At 51.5% G+C, this 22,085-nt stretch overlaps 1 protein-coding gene across 3 annotated transcripts; it reads left to right on the top strand.

Moving 5' to 3' along the window:
* Positions 1-12,846: 12,846 nt before the first annotated feature.
* On the top strand, positions 12,847-21,518 carry AIP (AHR interacting HSP90 co-chaperone). 3 transcript variants are annotated; one of them, XM_005577063.4, is made up of 6 exons: positions 12,847-13,078; positions 17,138-17,317; positions 19,687-19,875; positions 20,451-20,627; positions 20,725-20,866; positions 21,201-21,518. In XM_005577063.4, the coding sequence occupies exons 1-6, from the start codon at positions 12,980-12,982 to the stop codon at positions 21,404-21,406; spliced, it is 993 nt and encodes a 330-aa protein (XP_005577120.1). In that variant the 5' UTR covers positions 12,847-12,979; the 3' UTR covers positions 21,407-21,518. The 3 variants fall into 3 exon arrangements, with proteins under 3 accessions (XP_005577120.1, XP_073869161.1, XP_015289858.1); XM_074013060.1 differs by having other exon boundaries at positions 16,090-17,317; XM_015434372.4 differs by having other exon boundaries at positions 20,725-20,858; positions 21,201-21,413.
* The last annotated feature ends 567 nt before the right edge of the window (positions 21,519-22,085 follow it).

The following is a 22,085-nucleotide window of genomic DNA, read 5'->3' as shown; positions in this document are numbered from 1 at the left end:
CTAAGCAGGCCAGAGCTGCCGAGCGCCGAGCGGGCTGATGGGTGGGAGCCTCTTCAAGACTGCGCGTGCCTGGCCAGTGACGCCACTCAGTGGCCGCCATGGCGAGCGACAGCCGATGCCGGGCTCTGACACAGCCCCCAGACCTGTAGGTGGGGGCCTTGGGGGGGCTCCACGCCCCAACCTCCAGGTCCCTGACAGGGCCTTTTGCACCGCAGCGTGTTCCTCGAGTGCCAAGGAGACTCCTGGAAACTGTTTCCCCACCTTACTCACAACAGCCCTGAACCGCAGGGGTACTCTCCCCATTTTTGCAAATGTGGAAACCGAGGCTCAGAGAGCTTATGTGTCTTCCACTTCTCCAGTCCAGTCTTCACGCAGCAGCCGAAGTGATCTTTTAAAACGAATCTTTTTATCTCTGTGTTATTCTTAAATGAAACCTTTTTAAAAAATTATGCTACTGGCCGGGCTCGGTGGCTTACTCCTGTAATCCCAGCACTTTGGGAGGCCGAGGCGGGTGGATCACTTGAGGTCAGGAGTTCCAGACCAGCCTGGCCAACAGGCGAAGAAACCCTGTCTTTACTAAAAACACAAAAAGTAGCCGGGCGTGGTAGCGCATGCCTATAGTCCCAGCTACTTGGGAGGCTGAGGCAGAAGAATTGCTTGAACCCAGGAGGCAGATGTTGCAGTGGGCCAAGACTGAGCCACTGCACTCCAGCCTGGGCGACAGAGCAAGACTCCATCTCAAACAAAACAAAACAAAACAAACAAAAAACCTTCCCTTGGTTTTCCATTGCACTTAGAATAAAATCTGAACTCTTGGCAGGGCATGTGGCTCACACTTGGGGAGGCCGAGGTGAGTGGATCACTTGAGGTCAGGAGTCCGAGACCAGCCTGGCCAACAGGGTGAAACCCAGTCTCTACTAAAAATACAAAAATTAACCGGGCACGGTGGCCTGTGCCTGTAATCCCAGCTACTTGGGAGGCTGAGGCAGGAGAATTGCTTGTACCCTGGAGGCAGAGGTTGCAGTGAGTGGAGATACCACTGCACTCCAGCCTGGGCAACAAAGCAAGACTCCGTCAAAAAAAAAAAAAAAAAAAAAACCATGGGGACTGGTGAGGGTGAGGGTGGAAGACAGCAGAAAGCAGAAGTGCTCTGTGAATTAGGTGGACCTGGGTTCAAATCCCCATTCTACCACTTGGAAGTATTTGGGACTTTGGCAAACCCCTCATTCATTTCTGCCACAAGTATTTATTAAACATCTACTCAGGGCCAAACACTGTTTTGGGTACTATAGATACAGTGGTGAATAAAACAGTGCAAAATGAGACAATTTCAAGTGCTGTGTGATGCAAAACTGACTTTAGATTCCGCCGTCAGATGACCTTTCCAAGAGGTGACATTTGAACAGGAATGCCGATGATGAAGGAGCCAGTTCTGAGAAAAGCTATGTTCAGTGTTTTCCTGGCACCAGGGAACAGCACGTGCAAGGGCCAGGAGGTGGGAAGGAGCTTGGCCTGTGGAGGAAGAATGTGAGAAAGCCAGTGAGGCTGAGCAGCGAGGAAAGGGGAGGGGTGACCTGAGCCTGGGAGGAGTAGACGGGCCCGAGAGCCTTGAGAGCTTTGTGGACCTTAGTCAAGAGTTAAAATATTATTATTATTTTTTTTGAGACGGAGTCTCGCTCTGTTGCCCAAGCTGGAGTGCAGTGGCGCGATCTCAGCTCACTGCAACCTCCGACTCCTAGGTTCAAGTGATTCTCCTGCCTCGGCCTCCCGAGGAGGCTGGAATTACAGGCATGAGCCACAGCGCCCTGCCTAACTTTTTGTTTTTCTTTTGAGACAGAGTCTCGCACTATCACCCGGGCTGGAGTGCAGTGGCAAGATCGCGGCTCGCTGCAACCTCCGCCTCCTGGATTCAAGTGATTCTCCTGCCTCAGCCTCCCGTGTAGCTAGGATTACAGGCGTGAGTCGGATTATAGGTATGAGCCACCACACCCGGCCTCCACGGTTCATTTTATGGCCTCATATACAGAGCTGAGTCAAGTCTACTTCTCAGTTTGTTACACATCAACACTATGAACAAGGGCCCCCTCGAGTTATGTTAATTCACTTTCCCTCTTTCACTTCCCAGCTTCCTTCCTCTCCCCTGCCATCCATCAGACCCCATGTCAGCACGCTCAGTCGGCGTCCTTGAAGCCTGCCTGGCTCTGTACCATGCATGGCACTGTCTCCTACGTGGATGTGTTTGTGATTTTCATGCCTGATGTCATGCAGGAAATTCAATTCTGTTATTTACACGTTTACATTTTCGCTCTCGATGCTGTTTTCCACATGCATCTTGTTTGTTGTTTCTACAAGCTACATGCGTGTTATACCATGTTGAGTGTCTAGCACCTTTATGATCCACCTCACCTCCACAGTGTTGCACACTCAAACTGGCCTCAACCCCGCCATCACAGGCATCCCTGCAGTTAACATCTTCCTGCTGTCCCGTTATGGACTGTGGGAGAATTCCCCTTGGAGTGGGATTTCCAGGATAGAGTACACGCACTCATGACTTCACAAAGTACCACAGATGCTCTCCTGAGTGGCTGTGAGAGTTGACACTCGACCTGGAGGCTTCCGGTTCTCTCAGGACTTGGTACCATCCAACATTTTAATGGCTTGCTGATCTGATGAATTTAAAGTGGTACCTCATGCTCCTCTGAGTTCTCTGATGGCTGGAGAGTTTGAGCCGCTCTTTGTGCCCTTGTCAGCCATTGGGATTCCCTCGTCTGTGAACTGGCTCTTCATATCTTTTGTCCTTCTTTTTGCTATTGGGTTTCTAGCCTTTTTTCTACTAATTTGCATATCTAATATCTAATCATTAATTCCTTGCTGGTTTATGACCTTGAACATATTTCCTATCTGTCTGTCTTTGTCTCCTTGTCTAACATGCTCTTTTTTTTTTTTTTTTTTTTTTTTTTGAGACGGAGTCTCGCTCTGTCGCCCAGACTGGAGTGCAGTGGCCAGATCTCGGCTCACTGCAAGCTCCGCCTCCCGGGTTCACGCCATTCTCCTGCCTCAGCCTCCCGAGTAGCTGGGACTACTGGCGCCCGCCACCTCGCCCGGCTAGTTTTTTGTATTTTTTAGTAGAGATGGGGTTTCACCGTGTTAGCCAGGATGGTCTCGATCTCCTGACCTCGTGATCCACCCGTCTCGGCCTCCCAAAGTGCTGGGATTACAGGCTTGAGCCACCACGCCCGGCCTAACATGCTCTTAGTTAAAGAATAATCACTCCTTCTCAGGCCGGGTGCAGTGGCTCATGTCTGTAATCCCAGCACTGTGGGAAGCTGAGGCAGGAGGATCACTTGAGCCCAGGAATTCAAGATCAGCCTCAGCACAGCAAGGCTGATGCGGGGCAGGTGATCCCCAAAATTGGGGCTTAGCCCAAGAGAGTTTTTGACTTCACCTGGGAAAAAATTCAAGGGTGAGCTGGTGGTGTTAGACAGCACATCAAACTTTTGTAGTGTCGCTCTGTCGCCCAGGCTGGAGTGCAGTGGCACGATCTCGGCTCACTGCAAGCTCTGCCTCCCGGGTTCATGCCATTCTCCTGCCTCAGTCTCCCGAGTAGCTGGGACTACAGGCGCCCGCCACCTCGCCCAGCTAATTTTTTGTATTTTTAGTAGAGACGGGGTTTTACCGTGTTAGCCAGGATGGTCTCAGTCTCCTGACCTCGTGATCTGCCTGCCAAAGAGTCTAGAAATTCTTGAATTCTTGAATTCCCTTTAAGGCCTGACCTGTGTGGGTGGCTAAGGATTCTAGGGTTTGAATCAAGTTCTTCATGGTTGACTCGTGGTAAGCAGAGCCACCCAAGGGTGCCACTAGTCCTATTGCTGCCCTGATTCCCACCAAAATTAATCCTATTGCCACTTACTTCTGGTGTTCTTGGGTCTTATGGGGTTACAGACTGTGGCCTCTGGAGGGGCAAGAACAGCTATTATACATTCACCTCTGTTCCAAGTTTTTTTTTTTTATTTTTTAAGACAAAGTCTCAAAAAAATTAGCAGGGCGTGGTGGCGGGTGCCTGTGGTTCCAGCTACTCGGTAGGCTGAGGCCAGAGAATTGCTTGAACCAGAAGGCGGAGGTTACAGTGAGCCGAGATTGTGCCATTGCACTCCAGCCTGAACAACAGGGCAAGATTCCTTCTTTTTTTTTTTTTTTTTTTGAGATGGAGTCTCACTCAGCCACCCAGGCTGGAGGGCAGTGGCGCGATCTCGGCTCATGGCAACCTCCGCCTCTGGAGTCCAAGTGATTCTCCCGTCTCAGCCTCCTGAGTAGCTGGGATTACAGGCACCCACCATCCCACCCGGTTAATTTTTGTATTTTGGTAGAGACGGGATTTCACCATGTTGGCTAGGCTGGTCTTGAACTCCTGACCTCAGGTGATTCGTCTGCCTCGGTCTCCCAAAGTGCTGGGATTATAGGCGTGAGCCACCTCCTGTAATTTTTTTTTTTTTTTTGAGATGGAGTCTCGCGCTGTCACTCATGCTGGAGAACGGTGGCGTGATCTCGGCTCACTGCAACCTCCGCCTCCCGGGTTCAAGCAATTCTTCTGCCTCAGCCTCCTCAAAATTCTTTTTTTTTTTTTTTTTTTTTTTTGAGACGGAGTCTCGCTCTGCCTCCCAGGCTGGAGTACAGTGGCCGGATCTCAGCTCACTGCAAGCTCCGCCTCCTGGGTTCAGGCCATTCTCCTGCCTCAGCCTCGCGAGTAGCTGGGACTACAGGCGCCCGCCACCTCGCCCGGCTAGTTTTTTTTTTTTGTATTTTTTTAGTAGAGACGGGTTTCACCATGTTAGCCAGGATGGTCTCGATCTCCTGACCTCATGATCCGCCCGTCTCGGTCTCCCAAAGTGCTGGGATTATAGGCTTGAGCCACCGCGCCCGGCCCAAAATTTTAAATAAGGATGGAATTTGACATTGCGCGACTCTGTTCACATGCCTTGGCCCTAGTCCCAGCCTTGCCTCTCTGTGTCTCAGTTTCCTCATCTGTCAGAGATAACAATAATGCTTTCCTCATAGCAGGCATCTGCTTAATTATAAATTAATTAAATGAGTTAATACACAGTAAAGAGCACAGCACAGTGCCTGGCACATATGAGCACTTGAGAAATGTTAGGTATTACTCTAATCAATTTTAAGATTCTTAACTCTATGGATTCCATCTTTGAATATGGTGCAAAGAGGGATTTAGATTTATTTTAATGTAGAGTTTTCACAGAGCTACCTACCAAACAACCAGTTCTTTTTTTTTTTTTTTTTTTTTTTGAGACGGAGTCTCACTCTGTCGCCCAGGCTGGAGTGCAGTGGCCGGATCTCAGCTCACTGCAAGCTCCGCCTCCCGGGTTTATGCCATTCTCCTGCCTCAGCCTCCCGAGTAGCTGGGACTACAGGCACCCGCCACCTCGCCCGGCTAGTTTTTTGTATTTTTTTTAGTAGAGACGGGGTTTCACCATGTTAGCCAGGATGGTCTCGATCTCCTGACCTCGTGATCTGCCTGTCTCGGCCTCCCAAAGTGCTGGGATTACAGGCTTGAGCCACCGTGCCTGGCCTTTTTTTTTTTTTTTTTTTAATAGAGTCTTGCTATGTTGCCCAGGCTGGAGTGCAGTGGCGCAATCTCGGCTCATTACAACCTTTGCTTCTCAAGTCCTATCAATTCTCGTGCCTCAGTCTTTTTTTTTTTTTTTTGAGACGGAGTCTAGTTCTGTCGCCCAGGCGGAAGTGCAGTGGCGCGATCTCGGCTCACTGCAAGCTCCACCTCCCGGGTTCACGCCATTCTCCTGGCTCAGCCTCCCTAGTAGCTGGGACTACAGGCGCCCACCACTGCGCCCAGCTAATTTTTTGTATTTTTAGTAGAGACGGGGTTTCACTGTGATCTCCATCTCCTGACCTCGTGATCCGCCCGCCTCAGCCTCCCAAAGTGCTGGGATTACAGGCGTGAGCCACCGCGCCCGGCTCGTGCCTCAGTCTTTCGAGTAGCTGGGATTACAGGTGCCCGCCACCAAGCCCAGCTAATTTTTATATTTTTAGTACAGATGGGGTTTCAGCATGTTGGCCAGGCTGGTCTTGCACTCCTGACCTCATGTGATCTGTCTGCCTCGGCCTCCCAAAGTACTGGGATTAGGTGTGAGTCAGTACCCCTGTCCGGTCCAAACAACCAGTTCTTTTTCCCTCTGGACTGTGGTGCCATTTTTATCATACAGCACTTATAGAGCTGCCTACATATATATTGTTCTAAGCTCTCTTTTTGGTTCTTTGGCCCACTTCACTATTTCTCACCAGTATCTTACGCTTGTCATCATTATGGTTTTCGGTGTGGTTTAATGTGAGGACCCAGCCCCTTCTCCTTGGTCATCTTGTTCAAACTTGACCTAGCTTTTCATGGACCTTTATTCTTTATAGAAATGTTACAAAAATGTTTTCCAAGTTCTTAAAAAATCCTCCCAATTTCTATTCGGATTTCATTGAATTCACAGATTAATTTCAGAAGAAATCACATCTTTGTGTTAAGTTGTTCTGTTTATTAACAAGATATGTCACATCAGTTATTGAGATCTTTTTTGTTATAAAATTTTGTTGTTCAGGCCAGGCACAGTGGCTCATGCCTGTAATCCCAGCACTTTGGGAGGCCAGGGCAGGCGGATCACCTGAGGTCAGGAGTTCGAGACCACCCTAGCCAACATGGTGAAACCCTGTCTCTACTAAAAATACAAAAAATTAGCTGGGCATGGTGGTGGGCGCCTGTAGTCCAAGCTACTTGGGAAGCTGAGGCAGGAGAATCGCTTGAATCCTGGAGGCGGAGGTTGCAGTGAGCTGAGATTATGCCTGGCGACAGAGCAAGACTCCATCTCAAAAAAAAAAAAAATTTTGTTCAACAAGTTCTGAGTTGTGTTTATATTTCCTACTTCATGGGTTTTATTGATGCTGTGAATGATACTTTAGTCTCTTTTTTTTTTTTTCTCTTTGAGATGGAGTCTCACTCTATTGTCCAGGCTGAAGCGAAGTGGTGTGATTTTGGCTCACTGCAGCCTCCGCCTTCCAGGTTCAAGCGATTCTCCTGCCTCAGCCTCCCGAGTAGCTGGGATTACAGGCATGTGCCACCATGCCTGGCTAATTTTTGTATTTTTAGTAGATACGAGGTTTCACCATGTTGGCCAAACTGGTCTTGAACTCCTGACCCCAAGTGATCCGCCTGCCTCAGCCTCCCAAAGTGCTGGGATTACAGGTGTGAGCCACCACGCCTGGTCCCTTATATTCTATTATACTTTTCGTTTTTTTTTTTTTTTTTTTTTTTTTGAGATGGAATTTCGCTCTTTGTTGCCCAGGCTGGAGTACAGTGGCATTTAGCTCACTGCAACCTTCGCCTCCTGGATTCAAGCGATTCTCCTGTCTCAGCCTCCCAAGTAGCTGGGATTACAGGCACCTGCCACCACGCCTGGCTAATTTTTGTATTTTTAGTAGACACGGGGGTTTCACCATGTTGGCCAGGCTGGTCTTGAACCCCTGACCTCAGGTGACCCGCCCGCCTCGGCCTCTTAAACTGCTGGGATTACAGGTGTGAGCCACTGCGCCCGGCCGCTTTTTTTTTTTCCCCCCTGTAACATTGCTGAACTCTGGGTTTTTTGTTTTGTTTCTGTTTTTGAGATAGAGTCTCACTCTGTCTCCCAGGGTGGAGTGCAGTGATCTGATCGTGGCTCATTGCAACCTCAGCCTCAGGGGCTCAAGGGATCCTCCTGCCTCCCAAGTAGCTAAAATCACGGCATGTGCTACCATGCCCAACTACAGTTTTTAATTTATTTGTAGAGACGGGGTCTCCCTGTGTTGCTCAGGCTGGTCTCAAACTCCTGGCCTCGAGTAATCCTCCTGCCTTGGCCTCTAAAAGTGTTGGGATTATAGACATGAGCCACCATGCCTGGCCTTCTAATTTGTTAAAGTAGCCTATAGATTATGTTGGATTTTCTATACCCATATAATCTGCCAACAATGACAGTTTACTTTCATTTCTTTTTCTTGGCTTATTGTTTTGGCCAGGACTTCTTTTTTTAAAAAAATTAAAATTCTTTTATTTTTTTGGATATAGGGTCTTGCTCTGTTGCCCAGGCTGGAGTGCAGTGGTGAGATCATAGCTCACTGCAGCCTCGACCTCCTAGGCTCAAGGGATCCTCCTGCCTCAGCCTCTTTAGTAGCTGGGACTACAGGCATGTGCCACTACGCGCAGCTAATTTTCTTTATTTTTTTTCTTTTTGTAAAGACAGGGTCTTGCTATCTCGCCCAAGCTGTTACTCCTGGGCTCAAGCGCTCCTCCTGCCTCAGCCTACCAAAGTGCTGGGATTCTAGGCAGGACTTCTAACACTTACTGAGCAGCGTCGTTGATAGAAAGCATCATTGCATCATTGCCTTATTCCTGATCTTCAAGAAACTGTGGATACTTATTCCATTATACTTAATTGTATGCAGCTTTTATCAGCCTGAGACAATTACTCTTTGTTCCTGTGAGTTTTTATCATAAATCGTCACAGAAGTTCATAAAATGCTTTTTCTGCATATTTTGAGATAACCATTTTCTCCTTTAGTTCACCGACATGGTGAATTGCAGTAATAGATGTTTATAATGTTGAACCATTCTTACATTCTTGGAATAAACTCTACTTGATCTTCATGCATTTTTTTGGAAAAAAAATTATTCTTCTTATTTTTATTTATTTATTTTTTTTTGGGAGTCTCACTCTGTCCCCCAGGCTGGAGTGCAATGGTGCAATCTCAGCTCACTGCAAGCTCCGCCTCCTGGGTTCACACCATTCTCCTGCCTCAGCCTCCTGAGTAGCTGGGACTACAGGTGCCCGCCACCACGCCCGGCTAATTTTTTTTGTATTTTTAGTAGAGATGGGGTTTCACCCTGTTAGCCAGGATGGTCTGTATCTCCTGACCTTGTGATCTGCCTGCCTCAGCCTCCCAAAGTGCTGGGATTACAGGCGTGAGCCACCGTGCCAGGCTTTTTTTTTTTTTTTTTTTTTTTGAGACAGAGCCTCGATCTGTCATCAGCCTGGAGTGCAGTGGCGCGATCTTGGCTCACCGTAACCTCCACTTCCCCGGTTCAAGCGATTCTCCTGCCTCAGTCTCCCTGAGTAGCTGGGATTGCAGGCGCCTGCCACCACTCCCGGCTAATTTTTATATTTTTAGTAGAGATGGGGTTTCACCATGTTGGTCAGGCTGGTCTTGATCTCTTCACCTCGTGATCCGCCCGCCTCTGCCTCCCAAAGTGCTGGGATTACAGGCGTGAGTCACCGTGCTAGGCCGGAAAAAAATTATTCTTAATTGTGGCAAAATACACATAACATAACATAAAATTTACCATCTCAACAGTTTTGAAGTATATACTCAGTGGCGTTAAGTATATGCACAGTTATGCAACCAATTTCCAGAACAGTTTCGTCTTTCAAAACGGAAACTCTACACTCATCAAAGAACAACTCTCTATTTCCCACCCCCCTTCCCCCAGCCCTTGGCAACCACCATTCTGCTTTCTGTCTTTTTTTTTTGAGATGGAGTCTCGCTCTGTCACCCAGACTGGAGTGCAGTGGCACGATCTTGGCTCACTGCAACCTCTGCCTCCTGGGTTCAAGCTATTCTCCTGCCTCAGCCTCCTGAGTAGCTGGGATTACAGGCGCGTGCCACTATACCTGGCTAATTTTTGTATTTTTAGTAGAGATGGGTTTCTCCATGTTGGCCAGGCTGGTCTCAAACTCCTAACCTCAGGTGATCCGCCTGCCTTGGCCTCCGAAAGTGCTGGGATTACAGGTGTGAGCCATGGCCCTGGTTTCTGTCTTTATGAATCTGACTACTCTAGATACCTTACATAAGTGGAATAATACAGTATTTTCCTGTATGTGACTGATATTTCACTTAGCATATTGATTTTTTTTTTTTTTTTGAGATGGGGTCTCACTCCATCACCCAGGCTGGAGTGCAGTGGTGCGATCTTGGCTTACTACAACCTCTATCTCCCGGGCTCAAGCGATCCTCCAGCCTCAGCCTCCTGAGTAGCTGGGACCACAGGCGTGCACCACCACACCATCTAATTTTTGTATTTTTGGTAAAGATGGTATTTTGCTATGTTGTCCAGGCTGGTCTTGAACTTGTGAGCTCAAGGAGATCCAGGAGATACACCCACCTTGGCCTCCCAAAGTGCTGGGATTAGAGGCATTCACCACCACATCTGGCCCATATTGATGCATTTTTACATGACATTAGTGAATTCAATTAGCCTAGTATTTTATTTAGAATGTTTCATATCAGCTGGGCGCGGTGGCTCACGCCTGTAATCCCAACACTTTGGGAGGCCGAGGTGGGTGGATCTCCTTGAGCTCACAAGTTTGAGACCAGCCTGGCTACCATGGCAAAACGCTGTTTCTACTAAAAATACAAAAATTAGCTGGGCGTGGTGGTGCATGCCTGTAATCCCAGCTACTAGGGAGGCTGAGGCAGGATAATTGCTCGAACCCAGGGGGCGGAGGTTGCAGTGAGCTGAGATTGTGCCACTGCACTGCAACCTGGGCGACAGAGCGAGACTCTATCTCAAAAAAAAAAAGTTTTATATCTATATCTATTAGTAAAATAGATGTATTTTTGTCTTATCTTGTGGTGTACTTACCTATTTTATTTAAGAAGATTAAACTAGCCTCATGTCTGTATAAGACTACTTGTTGCTTCAGCATTTGGTAGAACTTGGCCGGGTGCGATGGCTCACGTCTGTAATCCCAGCACTTTGGGAGGCCTAGGTGGGCGGATCATGAGGTCAAGAGATCTAGACCATCCTGGCCAACACGGTGAAACCCCGTCTCTACTAAAAATACAAAAATTAGCTGGGTGTGGTGGCACCCCTGTAGTCCAGCTACTCGGGAGGCTGAAGCACGAGAATCGCTTGAACCTGGGAGGTGGAGGTTGCAGTGCGCTGAGATTGTGCCACTGCACTCCAGCCTGGGTGACAGAGTGAGACTCCATCTTAAAACAACAACATTTGGTAGAACTTACCGGTAAAGTTTCTGTGTTGGTAGAAACAAACAAACACTTTTCCCTTTCACCACAGAGGTCCTGTCAGAGGACCTCTTGGGAAATTAACCAGTACAAATATGTGAAGTGGCTGGGCACTGTGGCTCACACCTGTAATCCTATTGGTTTGGAAGGGTGAGGTGGGAGGGTCGCTGGAGGCCAGGATTTTGAGACCAGCATCATAGTGACTCCATCTCTACAAAAAAATTTTTAAAAAAATTATCTGGGTGTGGTGGCACGGGCCTGTGGTCCCAGCTACTCTGGAAGCTGAGGCAGGAGGGTCTCTTGAACCCAGGAGGTGGAGGCTGCAGTGAACAGTGATTTTACCACTGCACTCCAGCCTGGGGGACAAAGTGAGACCCTGTCTCTAAAGAAAAAATAACTAAGTAAATACATACATAAATAAATATGCATGTGAAGCCTTTAGCGCCTGGGTCGCATTAGAAAGACAATACTCCTTTACAGCGACGATGATGGTGATGACTGGAGGAGGGAGTGCAGAAAGCCCATGCCCCGCCTGTACTGGATTTGCTAAACCTCAGAAAAGGGAAGACGCTTACTGCTGTCATTCACGGCCAGTTTCTAAAGGCGCACAGAAGCGTTGTTTTAGGGCTGGGCGCGGGGGCTCAGGCCTGTAATCCCAGCACTTCAGGAGGCCGAGGAGGGTGGATCACGAGGTCTAGGAGTTCAAGACCAGCCTGCGCCAGATGTTGAAACCCCATCTCTACTGAAAATACAAAAATTAGCCGGGCGTGGCAGCATGCCTGTAGTTCCAGCTATGCGGGAGGCTGAGGCAAGGAATTGCTTGAACCCGGGAGGCAGAGGTTGCAGTGAGCTGAGATCGCGCCACTGCACTCCAGCGTGGGTGACAGAGCGAGACTCAGTCTCAAAAAAAGAAAAAAAAAGTTGTTTTAGCCCCAAAGTACCTCACTTCTCTTTTTTTTTGTTTAATTTTATTTTTTGTTTTGTTGAGACAGCATCTCGCTCTACTCCGTCTCAAAAAAAGAAAAAAAAAAGTTGTTTTAGCCCCAAAGTACCCCACTTCTCTTTTTTCTTTTCTTTTGTTGAATTTATTTTTTTGTTTTGTTTTGAGACAGCATCTCGCTCTGTCAGCTAGCCTGGAGTGCAGTGGCACGAACACGGCCCACTGCAGCCTCGAACTCCCGGGCTCAGGCGATCCTCTAGCCTCGGCCTCCCAAAGTGGTGGGGTTACAGGCATGAGCCACCGCGCCCGGCGCTAAAGCACCTAATTTCTATCATCCATCTATTATTCTCTAATATTAATTGGGCACTACTATGACTCATTTCCGACACCGCAATGGGCCCTCTTGGTCTCCTTGTCCACCTTTCTTTCCCTCTTCCTCTTTTTATTTTTTGAAAGAGAGAGATCCAGGATGCAAGAGTCCCGACAATCATACTAGATATGCGAAAGAAAAAAAGCCGGAAGAAAATACACAAAAATCATAACGCTTTGAGGGTGTGGCTTACGGGTGTTTTTTTTTTTTTTTTTCATTTTCCTAACTCTGCAATGCTGTTATATTACATCCACAACTTCAAACACAGTGCCGCACGGCCGCAGTCCCAATCAATATAGTGACACAATTGTTAGGGACGTCCTCTTCCCGCCCGGGGGGCGGACCCCGGCCCCGCCTCCTTGACAGGCTCAGGTCCCGCCCCGAGACAGTCCCAGGCTCCGCCCCCGAGCATACGCGCGCGCTCAGTCGCAGCGCAGAGAACCAATCACCAACCATTTCCACGCTCGGTCCCTTTTGGCTTCTGCCCTCAACCAAAATGGCGCTAGCTTGGAAGCTGCCGAGGTTCTAGGAGTTGCCGAAGCAAGTCCGGAAGCTACCGAGCGAGTCCGGAAGTTGCCGAAAGGGAGCAGCGGGGAAGGAGGATGGCGGATATCATCGCAAGACTCCGGGAGGACGGGATCCAAAAACGTGTGATACAGGAAGGCCGAGGAGAGCTCCCCGACTTTCAGGATGGGACCAAGGTTCGTGTCTACCCCTCCCCGCTCCCCCTCTGCGGCGTGGTGCGCATGCGAGGCGGGAGGAGGCCTTAGGCGAGAGGTTGCGCATGCCCAGAGGGCAGCGGCCAGTGACCCTACCGCTCACATGCAGAGCTCGACGCTGATTGGGCTGAATTTAAGTAGGGGTGAATTCGGACCTGTCTGCCCCGCCCCCTGGCTCGGCCTTGTAGCAGCATTGGTGGGGGAAGCCGTCAGTCATCACAAGCGGGTTGGGGTTGGGGGTTGATCTCAGTGCTTGGGCAGACACCACGCTGGAGGAAACCGAGGGCGGGGAGTGGTTCTAGGGCATCTGGATTTCAAGGCTTATGATCCTTTGTAGATGGAAGGGCCTTCCGAAAACACTTAGACCAACTGCCACTCTAAACATCCCGAGGCCCTGGGATGTGCAAAGCCGGAGAAAGGGCCCAGAGGTCAGGTCTCCCAGACAGGGACCCTTTGGCAGTCTTCCTGCTGCACTAGTGGCTTGTTTGGGACAGATGAGGGCTGGGAAGTAAAGAACCTCCCACTTGTCTCCTTTTTACCAGGCCCCCATATCCAGCCCCTCTGCCCCCTTCTCCCCCAACCTACAACTCCAGGCTTCCCTGCTTCTGCAGTTGCCTCCTCCTGGAGTGCTTTTCCAGTTGCTACTTGTCTGCAGAGTAGGGAACTTCCCAGGGGCAGCTCCTGTGCCCAGCAGAGCAGTCAGGCAGGACATGGACATTGAGCAAATGAGCACATGCCGCCTGGCCAGCCCTGTGCTGAATCGGGCAGCTAAGCATCCTAGCCCAGTACAGCATAAGTGCTCTGAGAGTAGAGGGGAGCTGCATGGCTGGAGTGATCCGCTATATGAAAAGAGATCTTCTCAGGCCGGGCGCGGTGGCTCAAGCCTGTAATCCCAGCACTTTGGGAGGCCGAGACGGGCGGATCACGAGGTCAGGAGATCGAGACCATCCTGGCTAACACGGTGAAACCCCGTCTCTACTAAAAAAAAATACAAAAAAACTAGCCGGGCGCGGTGGCGGGCGCCTGTAGTCCCAGCTACTCGGGAGGCTGAGGCAGGAGAATGGCGTGAACCCGGGAGGCGGAGCTTGCAGTGAGCTGAGATCCGGCCACTGCACTCCAGCCTGGGCGGCAGAGCGAGACTCCGTCTCAAAAAAAAAAAAAAAAAAAAAGAAAAGAAAAGAAAAGAGATCTTCTCTAAGAGGAGACAGGATGTGTGGTGTGGGTTCATGCCCCCATGTACTGGGTGTTGGTGGTGAAAGAAGGGGCTGGCAAGGAAGATCCTGGATGGAACAGACACCAGAAGGAGAGATGTGAACAATGGCACCCCAAGATCAGGAACAGGTGGTGTTAAATAACCAATCCCCGCACTGATTGAATGCTCACTATTCAAGCATTGTGCTACATGCTTCACACGTTTATTTCCTACACTGTGAGATAGGTACTGTTGTTGATTCCGTTTTACTGATGCGGAAACTGACTTCAGAGATGCAGCATGGTGCAGTTAAGAGCGTGGGCCAGTCTAACCATATCCTGTCGAGTGTTCAATATTCAAACCTCTTTACTCCGCACCCACCCCCAGTGTTATCTCTAAAAACTCTCCCTGCCCAGATTACTCCCAGATGCAGCTCTCCAGTCATTACTTGTCTCTTAAACCTGACATACAGCTCTCTACTCACCATCTCCACCTGGAAGCCTGGTTGGCCACTCAAACTTAACCTGCTCCACCTGAGGCTTCTCCGTGTCAGTTAGGGGAACCAACAACCTTCTCGTTGTTCAGGGCAAAAACCTTAGTGTCTCTGTGGTCCTCCCAGTCTCGCATCCCACATCACATCCTCAATATCCAACCAGGATCTGAGTTCTCACCATTTCTGCCATCAGTGCTTGGGTCCAAGCCATCCTCATCTCCTGCCTGGGTTACTGCAGCAAACTAACTCTCCTCCTGCCTTTTTTGTCCCTCTGTGGTCTGTTCTCGTCCCAGCAGCAGAACCTATGCCAGATTCAATTCCTTTTCTGCTTGGAGCCACTCAGTGGCTCCCATCTCAGAGTAAAAAAACAGAGGCCTCACCATAACCTACAGGCCCTGTGAGGTCCACCCCTACTGACTTGGGTGAGCTCCCCTGCTGACCCCGTAGTGTACCCTGCCCCCTCCTTCACTCTGCTCCTCCACACTGGCCTTGCTGCTGTTGAACACATCATGCGTTTGAAAGGGGAAGTTCCCTTGTCCCCCTCGCAGGACGTGTGATGGGGAGTGGCTCGCCTCTTCAGTGCCCCGCTGCTCAAACCTCTGGGGAAGCATACAGATGGGCAGGCTGTGGGGCTCCGACCTCATGGCAGTGTCTCGGGGTGAATGTTTACAATTCTGTGTGTTCTAGGGTGCTCTTTTAGTTTGTGTATAGGCGGCTTATGTTAACCAGCTCAATTAGACCCCCTTCCTTATCACAAGGACAGAGGGCTTTCTGTAGCCTGGGGATTCTTGCCTTGATGTATCGGAGAATTAGATCACATGTGGGCTTGGAGAATGATTGCAAAGTGTTTTTCCGAGACAGAGTTTCACTCCTGTTGCCCAGGCTGGAGTGCAATGGCGCAATCTCGGCTCACTGCAACCTCTGCCTTCCAGGTTCAAGCAATTCTCCTGCCTCAGCCTCCCAAGTAGCTGAGATTACAGTTGCCCGACATCAGGCCCGGCTAAATTTTTTTAATGTTTTTAGTAGAGACAGGCTTTCACCATGTTGGCCAAGTTGGTTTCAAACACCTTTTCTTTTTTTTTTTCTTTTTGAGACAGAGTCTTGCTCTGTTGCCCAAGCTGGAGTGCAGTGGCATGATCTCAGTTCACTGCAACCTCCACCTTCCAGGTTCAGGTGATTCTAACGCCTCAGCCTCCCAAGTGGCTGGGATTACAGGCACCTGCCACCATGGCCAGCTAATTTTTGTATTTTTAGTAGAGACGGGTTTTTGCCAGGTTGACCAGGCTGGTCTTGAACTCCTGACCTCAGGTGATCCACCTGCCTTCGAGATGGTCTGCCCCTGGAGTTGGGCCACTTGGTGGCCCCAGCTCTCCTCTGACTGCCCCAGCCGAACTCCGCCTCTTCCTGCCAGTTGATGACCTGTCAGCGTGCAGGTGCCTGTCGGTGTGATCTGCTGCTGCTTGCTCCCCTGATGGCCTCTCAATGACCAGGTGCTCGTGTTGTCTTCTGCTGATGGGCTCCTCTAACATCTGACTGCCTGTGTCTGCCCGCTAGGGTCTTGGGTTTTTATAGGCACAGGATAGGGGTGTGGCAGGCCAGGGTGGTCTTGGGAAATGCAACATTTGGGCAGGAAATGCCTGTTCTGACCTAGGTCCGTGGGGGTGGAGCCCTACCCAGGGACCATGCCCTCCTCTACCCAGCACTTCCCTTCTCCCCTTCCATATTATTTAACAGGCCCACGCTCTTCCCTTCCCAGCACCTTTTTCAATATCACATTGTCACACTGCAAGGCTTTTTACACCTGCTGTTCTTTCGGCCTGGAAAGTTCCTATCCCAGGATCCACTTGGCTTGCTTTCTTCCTTACTCCCCCACCCGCAACTCTGTGTAATCCAGCCCTAACCCCCTTGCCCTACTGTTTCCCAAGCACGTGGCTTCACCTGCCATGACACATTGTTTTGTTTGACGCCCATCGCCTCCCTCTACAAGCGCCCTGTGAGCTCCAGGGGGGCAGGGCCTTTTTTGTGTTTTGCTCACTGCCATGTTCTGGTGTCTAGCACAGAGCTTGGGCACATAGTAGGTGCTTAGTAAATATGTGTTGAGAGATGACTGGAGTCAGACTGCTTGGACTCTTGTTCCCACTCAGCCACCCACTAGCCGTGTGGCTTGGGCCTATTCCTCCCCTCCTTGTGACTTAGTTTTCTCACCAGCATGGGAGGATAAAACCAGGTGTAACATCAGGTGGTGTCCCTGGGGAAGCCCCGTCCCTTGTGCCGTCTGCAGGCCGGGGACTGGACTTGTCCTTGGGGGTCAGGGTGAGGGTTTGTGCCCTTGCCTGACCTCGCATGTGGCCCACAGGCCACGTTCCACTACCGGACGCTGCACAGTGACAACGAGGGCACCGTGCTGGACGACAGCCGGGTGCGTGGCAAGCCCATGGAGCTCATCATTGGCAAGAAGTTCAAGCTGCCTGTGTGGGAGACCATCGTGTGCACCATGCGAGAAGGGGAGATTGCCCAGTTCCTCTGTGACATCAAGGTGTCTGTCCTGCACCCGTCTGCGGTGGCTGTCCAGCCAAGCCCTATTCCCTATCCCCAGGGCTCCTCCTCCCTCCACCCTCTGCTAGACTGCCACCCACTGTTTCTTTCTTGTTTTTGAGACGGAGTCTCGATCTGTCGCCCAGGCCAGAGTGCAGTGGTACACTCTCAGCACACTGCACCCTCCGCCTCCTGGGTTCAAGCAATTCTCCTGCCTCAGCCTCCCAAGTAGCTGGGATTACAAACACCCACCATGACGCCTAGCTAATTTTTGTATTTTTAGTAGATACGGGGTTTCACCATGTTGGCCAGGCTGGTCTTGAACTCCTGACCTGAGGTGATCCACCCGCCTTGGCCTCCCAAAGTGCTGGGATTATAGGCGTGAGCCACCATGCCTGGCCCACCCACTCTTTCCAGACCAACAGCCTGCTGATGGCGTCCTGGCCTCCATTCCGCCTTCCCCTATTAGCCAGACTGAGGCCAGGGGACTCATTCTCAAATGCAAACGACCTGTACATCCCTTTGTTTCAAACCTCTATGGCTCCTGGTCACTGTCAGGATAGAGCACAGTAAGTCCTCACTTTATGTCACTGATACGTTCTTGGAAACTGTGACTAAGAGAAAAAACATACACCAGGTGCTCAGCCACCATCATTTCTCTCAGCATAATTTTGTTAAAACATTGATGAGAAGAAAAATTGGTTTCGTTATGTATTGTTTCGCCTACAGTTTCCGAGAACCTACTTAGGACATTGAGGACTTAAACTGTATAAACTATAGCTGCTTACATAGCTTTTTGGGGCTGGCCCCTGCGGTCTCCCCCTCTTACTCAACCTCCCTGCTTTTCCTTTCCATTCCCCTTCTTAGCCAAGATCTTCCCTCTTCCTTCAAAGCTTATTCCTGGGACACCACCTCTAGGAAGCCCTCCTTGACTGCTAGTGGTTGGCTCAACTCCCACCTTTGGGTCCTCCAACCCTCATGCCCTGCATGGCCAGGATTTGCTCTTCTGCCTTGTCCTAGGCTATTGCAGAGCAGGGATCTGGCCTGTTTACTTCTAGCTTTGGGATGCCCAGTGTGAGCCAGTCCAGAGCCAAGACTCAGGAAATACCCGCTGATGGCAACCCGGCAGTTAGCTCCTGTCCAGACAATAGGGCAGTGGGAGGAGTGGGGAGGAGTGGGGAGGACCTGGGTGGGAGGAATCTGGTTCTCACCAGCCGAGCAGCTTTGCCAAGCAAGAGATTAGAGGCTAGGTCTCCTATGCCTGTCTCCCTGTGGGTTTTTTTTTTTTTTTTTCCTTTGGACGAAGTCTCACTCTGTTGCCCAGGCTGGGGTGCAGTGGTGCAATCTCAGCTCACTGCAACCACCATCTCCCGGGTTCAAGTGATTCTCTGCCTTAGCTTCCCAAGTAGCTGGGATTACAGGCGCCCACCATCATGCCTGGCTAATTTTTTTTTTTCTTTTTTTTTTAAGACGGAGTCTTGTAGAGTCTCGCTCTTTCCACCAGGCTGGAGTGCAGTGGCCAAATCTCAGCTCACTGCAAGCTCCGCCTCCCAGGTTCACACCATTCTCCTGCCTCAGCCTCCTGAGTAGCTGGGACTACAGGCGCCCGCCACCTCGCCCGGCTAGTTTTTTGTATTTTTTAGTAGAGACGGGGTTTCATTGTGTTAGCCAGGATGGTCTTGATCTCCTGACCTCGTGATCCGCCCATCTCAGCCTCCCAAAGTGCTGGGATTACAGGCTTGAGCCACCACGCCCGGCCATGCCTGGCTAATTTTTGTATTTTAGTAGAGATGGGGTTTCACCATGTTGGTCAGGCTGGTCTTGAACTCCTGACCTCAGGTGATCTGCCCACCTTGGTCTCCCAAAGTGCTAGGATTATAGGTGTGAGCCACCACGTCTGGCCTCCCTGAGGGTTTTGAAGTGGCTGCCTTGGGCCCGGCTCTGAGGTAGGCCCTCAGTGAGGCAGGAGGAGGAGGAGCTGCTGGGAACAGAATGTGGGGGCCCTAGCACTTTGCATAGTCCAGCTTGTGGGCTTTATCCTCGGGAGGGAGAGGAGGTTAGAATTCCTACTGGGCAGACGGGTTGATGGTAGGCATGTGTCTGTGGTGGGGTTGAGGATGGGGGTAGGTGCTCTGTTTGGTGGCCAGAGAACGTGGCAGAAGCTGGGGCTTCCTTGGGAAAGAGGGCTGAGTGACTGGAGGAGTCCTGAGTTAAAAGCCTCCTGCACTTTAACGGAGTAGGGGCCCCCTTGTTGTCCTCTGGGCCTTGGTGTTTGTTCTCAGATGGTGGTGGGGAAGGGGCTGGGTCTTGTGGACCCAGTGATCCGCCAGCCCACAGTGACAGAGCCCCAGCGTCCTTGCCTTCCTGCAGCACGTGGTCCTGTACCCGCTGGTGGCCAAGAGTCTCCGCAACATCGCGGCGGGCAAGGACCCCCTGGAGGGTCAGCGGCACTGCTGCGGTGTTGCACAGATGCATGAACACAGCTCCCTGGGCCACGGTGACCTGGACGCCCTGCAGCAGAACCCCCAGCCCCTCGTCTTCCACATGGAAATGCTGAAGGTAAGGGGCCGCTGAGCCTGGCCCCACCGCCCAGCCTCAGGGTGGTGCAGGCCTGTCCGCCCAGGGGTGATGGGATCCGTGGGTGGACTGCTGGGGGAGTGGACAGGGACAAGAAAACCTGTGCAGGACCCTTGGCAGTCCTCTGGGTCTCCTTTTCTCCTCCTTCATGTCTCAAATGTCACCTTCTCCAGGAAGCTGGCCCTGCCTACCCAGCCTCCTCGTTCTCTATCTTGGAGGAGCTCATTTCCTTTGTAGCCTCTGCCACGCCTTGAAGTCCCTGGGAATTCATGTGTTTCCTTGTCCATTTAGGAAATCTGCCATGGAGCATGATCTCTGCGAGGGAGGGCAGGGCTTTTCACCGTCTCGTTCACTGTTCTATTCTTAGCACTTGGCACAGTGCTGGGCACACAGGAGATGTGACATCGATGTTTATTGAATGCTTTTTAAGTGACAAGCAGCTCTGCTGCTGGTGTGTGATGTCTGGGGGCGCAGCCAGCCCAGATGTGGGTCAGATGTGTTGCTGAAGCAGCTGTGGTGTCCCCGGGCCCCGCTGTGATATGCCCTGTGCCCTGCAGGTGGAGAGCCCTGGCACATACCAGCAGGACCCATGGGCCATGACGGATGAAGAGAAGGCAAAGGCAGTGCCGCTTATCCACCAGGAGGGCAACCGGTTGTACCGCGAGGGGCATGTGAAGGAGGCTGCTGCCAAGTACTACGATGCCATTGCCTGCCTCAAGAACCTGCAGATGAAGGTGCTGCCCGGAGGCTGAGGGGGAGGATGGAGGGGGGTGTGAAGCCAGGGTGCCCAGGTCTACAGCTTCTCCCCGCTCCCTGCCCCTGTGCTTCCAGGAACAGCCTGGGTCCCCTGAATGGATCCAGCTGGACCAGCAGATCACGCCACTGCTGCTCAACTACTGCCAGTGCAAGCTGGTGGCTGAGGAGTACTACGAGGTGCTGGACCACTGCTCTTCCATCCTCAACAAGTACGACGGTGAGCACTGGGCACTGGGCTGCTGGGGGCTGCGAGTGGTCAGAGTGTGGCCTTTCTCCTGTCACTGCTGGGGCTCAAGACCTAGTCTTTCATACCCTCCATTCTGAGCTCCCACGGGGGCCTGACTAAATGCCCCTACTCGGCAGGGCCGTGGGTCCCCTTGTGCCAATGAAGCATGAATAGTGTATTGGGGGTGGGGCAGGGTGGCATCCTCAGGTCAGGGAGGGCTCTCTCCCCTGTGGGCCTATGGTGCCAGGAGACATGAGGGCAGGCAGCTGGCCAGGATCCCCCCTCATGCCCTTGCATGCCCACTGCCCACTGGCATCCCCTGCAGACAACGTCAAGGCCTACTTCAAGCGGGGCAAGGCCCACGCGGCTGTGTGGAATGCCCAGGAGGCCCAGGCTGACTTTGCCAAAGTGCTGGAGCTGGACCCAGCCCTGGCACCCGTTGTGAGCCGAGAGCTGCGGGCCCTGGAGGCACGGATCCGGCAGAAGGACGAAGAGGACAAAGCCCGGTTCCGGGGGATCTTCTCCCATTGACAGGAGCACTCGGCCCTGCGTTATACCTGCCAAGCCCACCGCTGCAGCTGCCAGCCCTCCTGCCCCTGCTACGTCATGCTTCTGTGTATATAAAGGCCTTTATTTATCTCTCTCCGAGTCTGCCGAGCTGGTCCACTGGGAGAGCCGGGTCATCACCTGGCATTTCCTGGTACTTGGGTGGCTGTTGGGAGGCAAAGAATCAGGGTTCAAATGCTAGCCCCTCCACCTGCCATCTCTGAGGCTTCAGTGTCCCTGTTAGAGAAATTACGATGAGCTCTTTCACCAAGGAAGTGTCTCTCGTTGGCCAGGGCTAGGGCGCCCCAGGAGCCCCCAGTCTTAAGGGGGAGATGAAGTGGGTACAAGCCAGGTAGCTGGGTACCTGAGGAAGGTGGTCTCCTGGTGCTGCCCTCCCCCTCCAGCCTCGGATCCCATGGTCTCCTGGCCTTGGTGTCTGGGGACAGGGTTTCCATGAGAAGCTACACTGGGGCTGAAGTGAGCTGGGTTGGGCTGGAGTGGGCTGACTGTCCAGAAAGAGGCGAGGGCCGAGCACTTCGTGAGATCTTTTGAGGCTCAGGCCCCCATCCCAACCTGCCTGTGACCTGGATGGCCCTGGGTGCGTGTTGGCCTCTCTGTGCACATCAGTGTCCCCTGTTGAACTGGAAACTGGGCTGGCTGCCCT

This window comes from Macaca fascicularis, chromosome 14 (assembly GCF_037993035.2).
Source record: "Macaca fascicularis isolate 582-1 chromosome 14, T2T-MFA8v1.1".
In the NCBI taxonomy this organism is placed as follows: Eukaryota; Metazoa; Chordata; class Mammalia; order Primates; family Cercopithecidae; genus Macaca; species Macaca fascicularis.
Note: the sequence above shows the minus strand (reverse complement) of the source record. Positions and strands in the feature narration are given on the sequence as shown.

Excerpts from the sequence above, each read along its gene's own strand:
- AIP (XM_005577063.4), top strand. The coding sequence starts at position 12,980 with ATGGCGGATATCATCGCAAGACTCCGGGAGGACGGGATCCAAAAACGT. Across the intron at positions 13,079-17,137 it reads ACTTTCAGGATGGGACCAAG|GCCACGTTCCACTACCGGAC; the intron begins GTTCGTGTCTAC and ends TGTGGCCCACAG. Across the intron at positions 20,628-20,724 it reads TCAAGAACCTGCAGATGAAG|GAACAGCCTGGGTCCCCTGA; the intron begins GTGCTGCCCGGA and ends CTGTGCTTCCAG.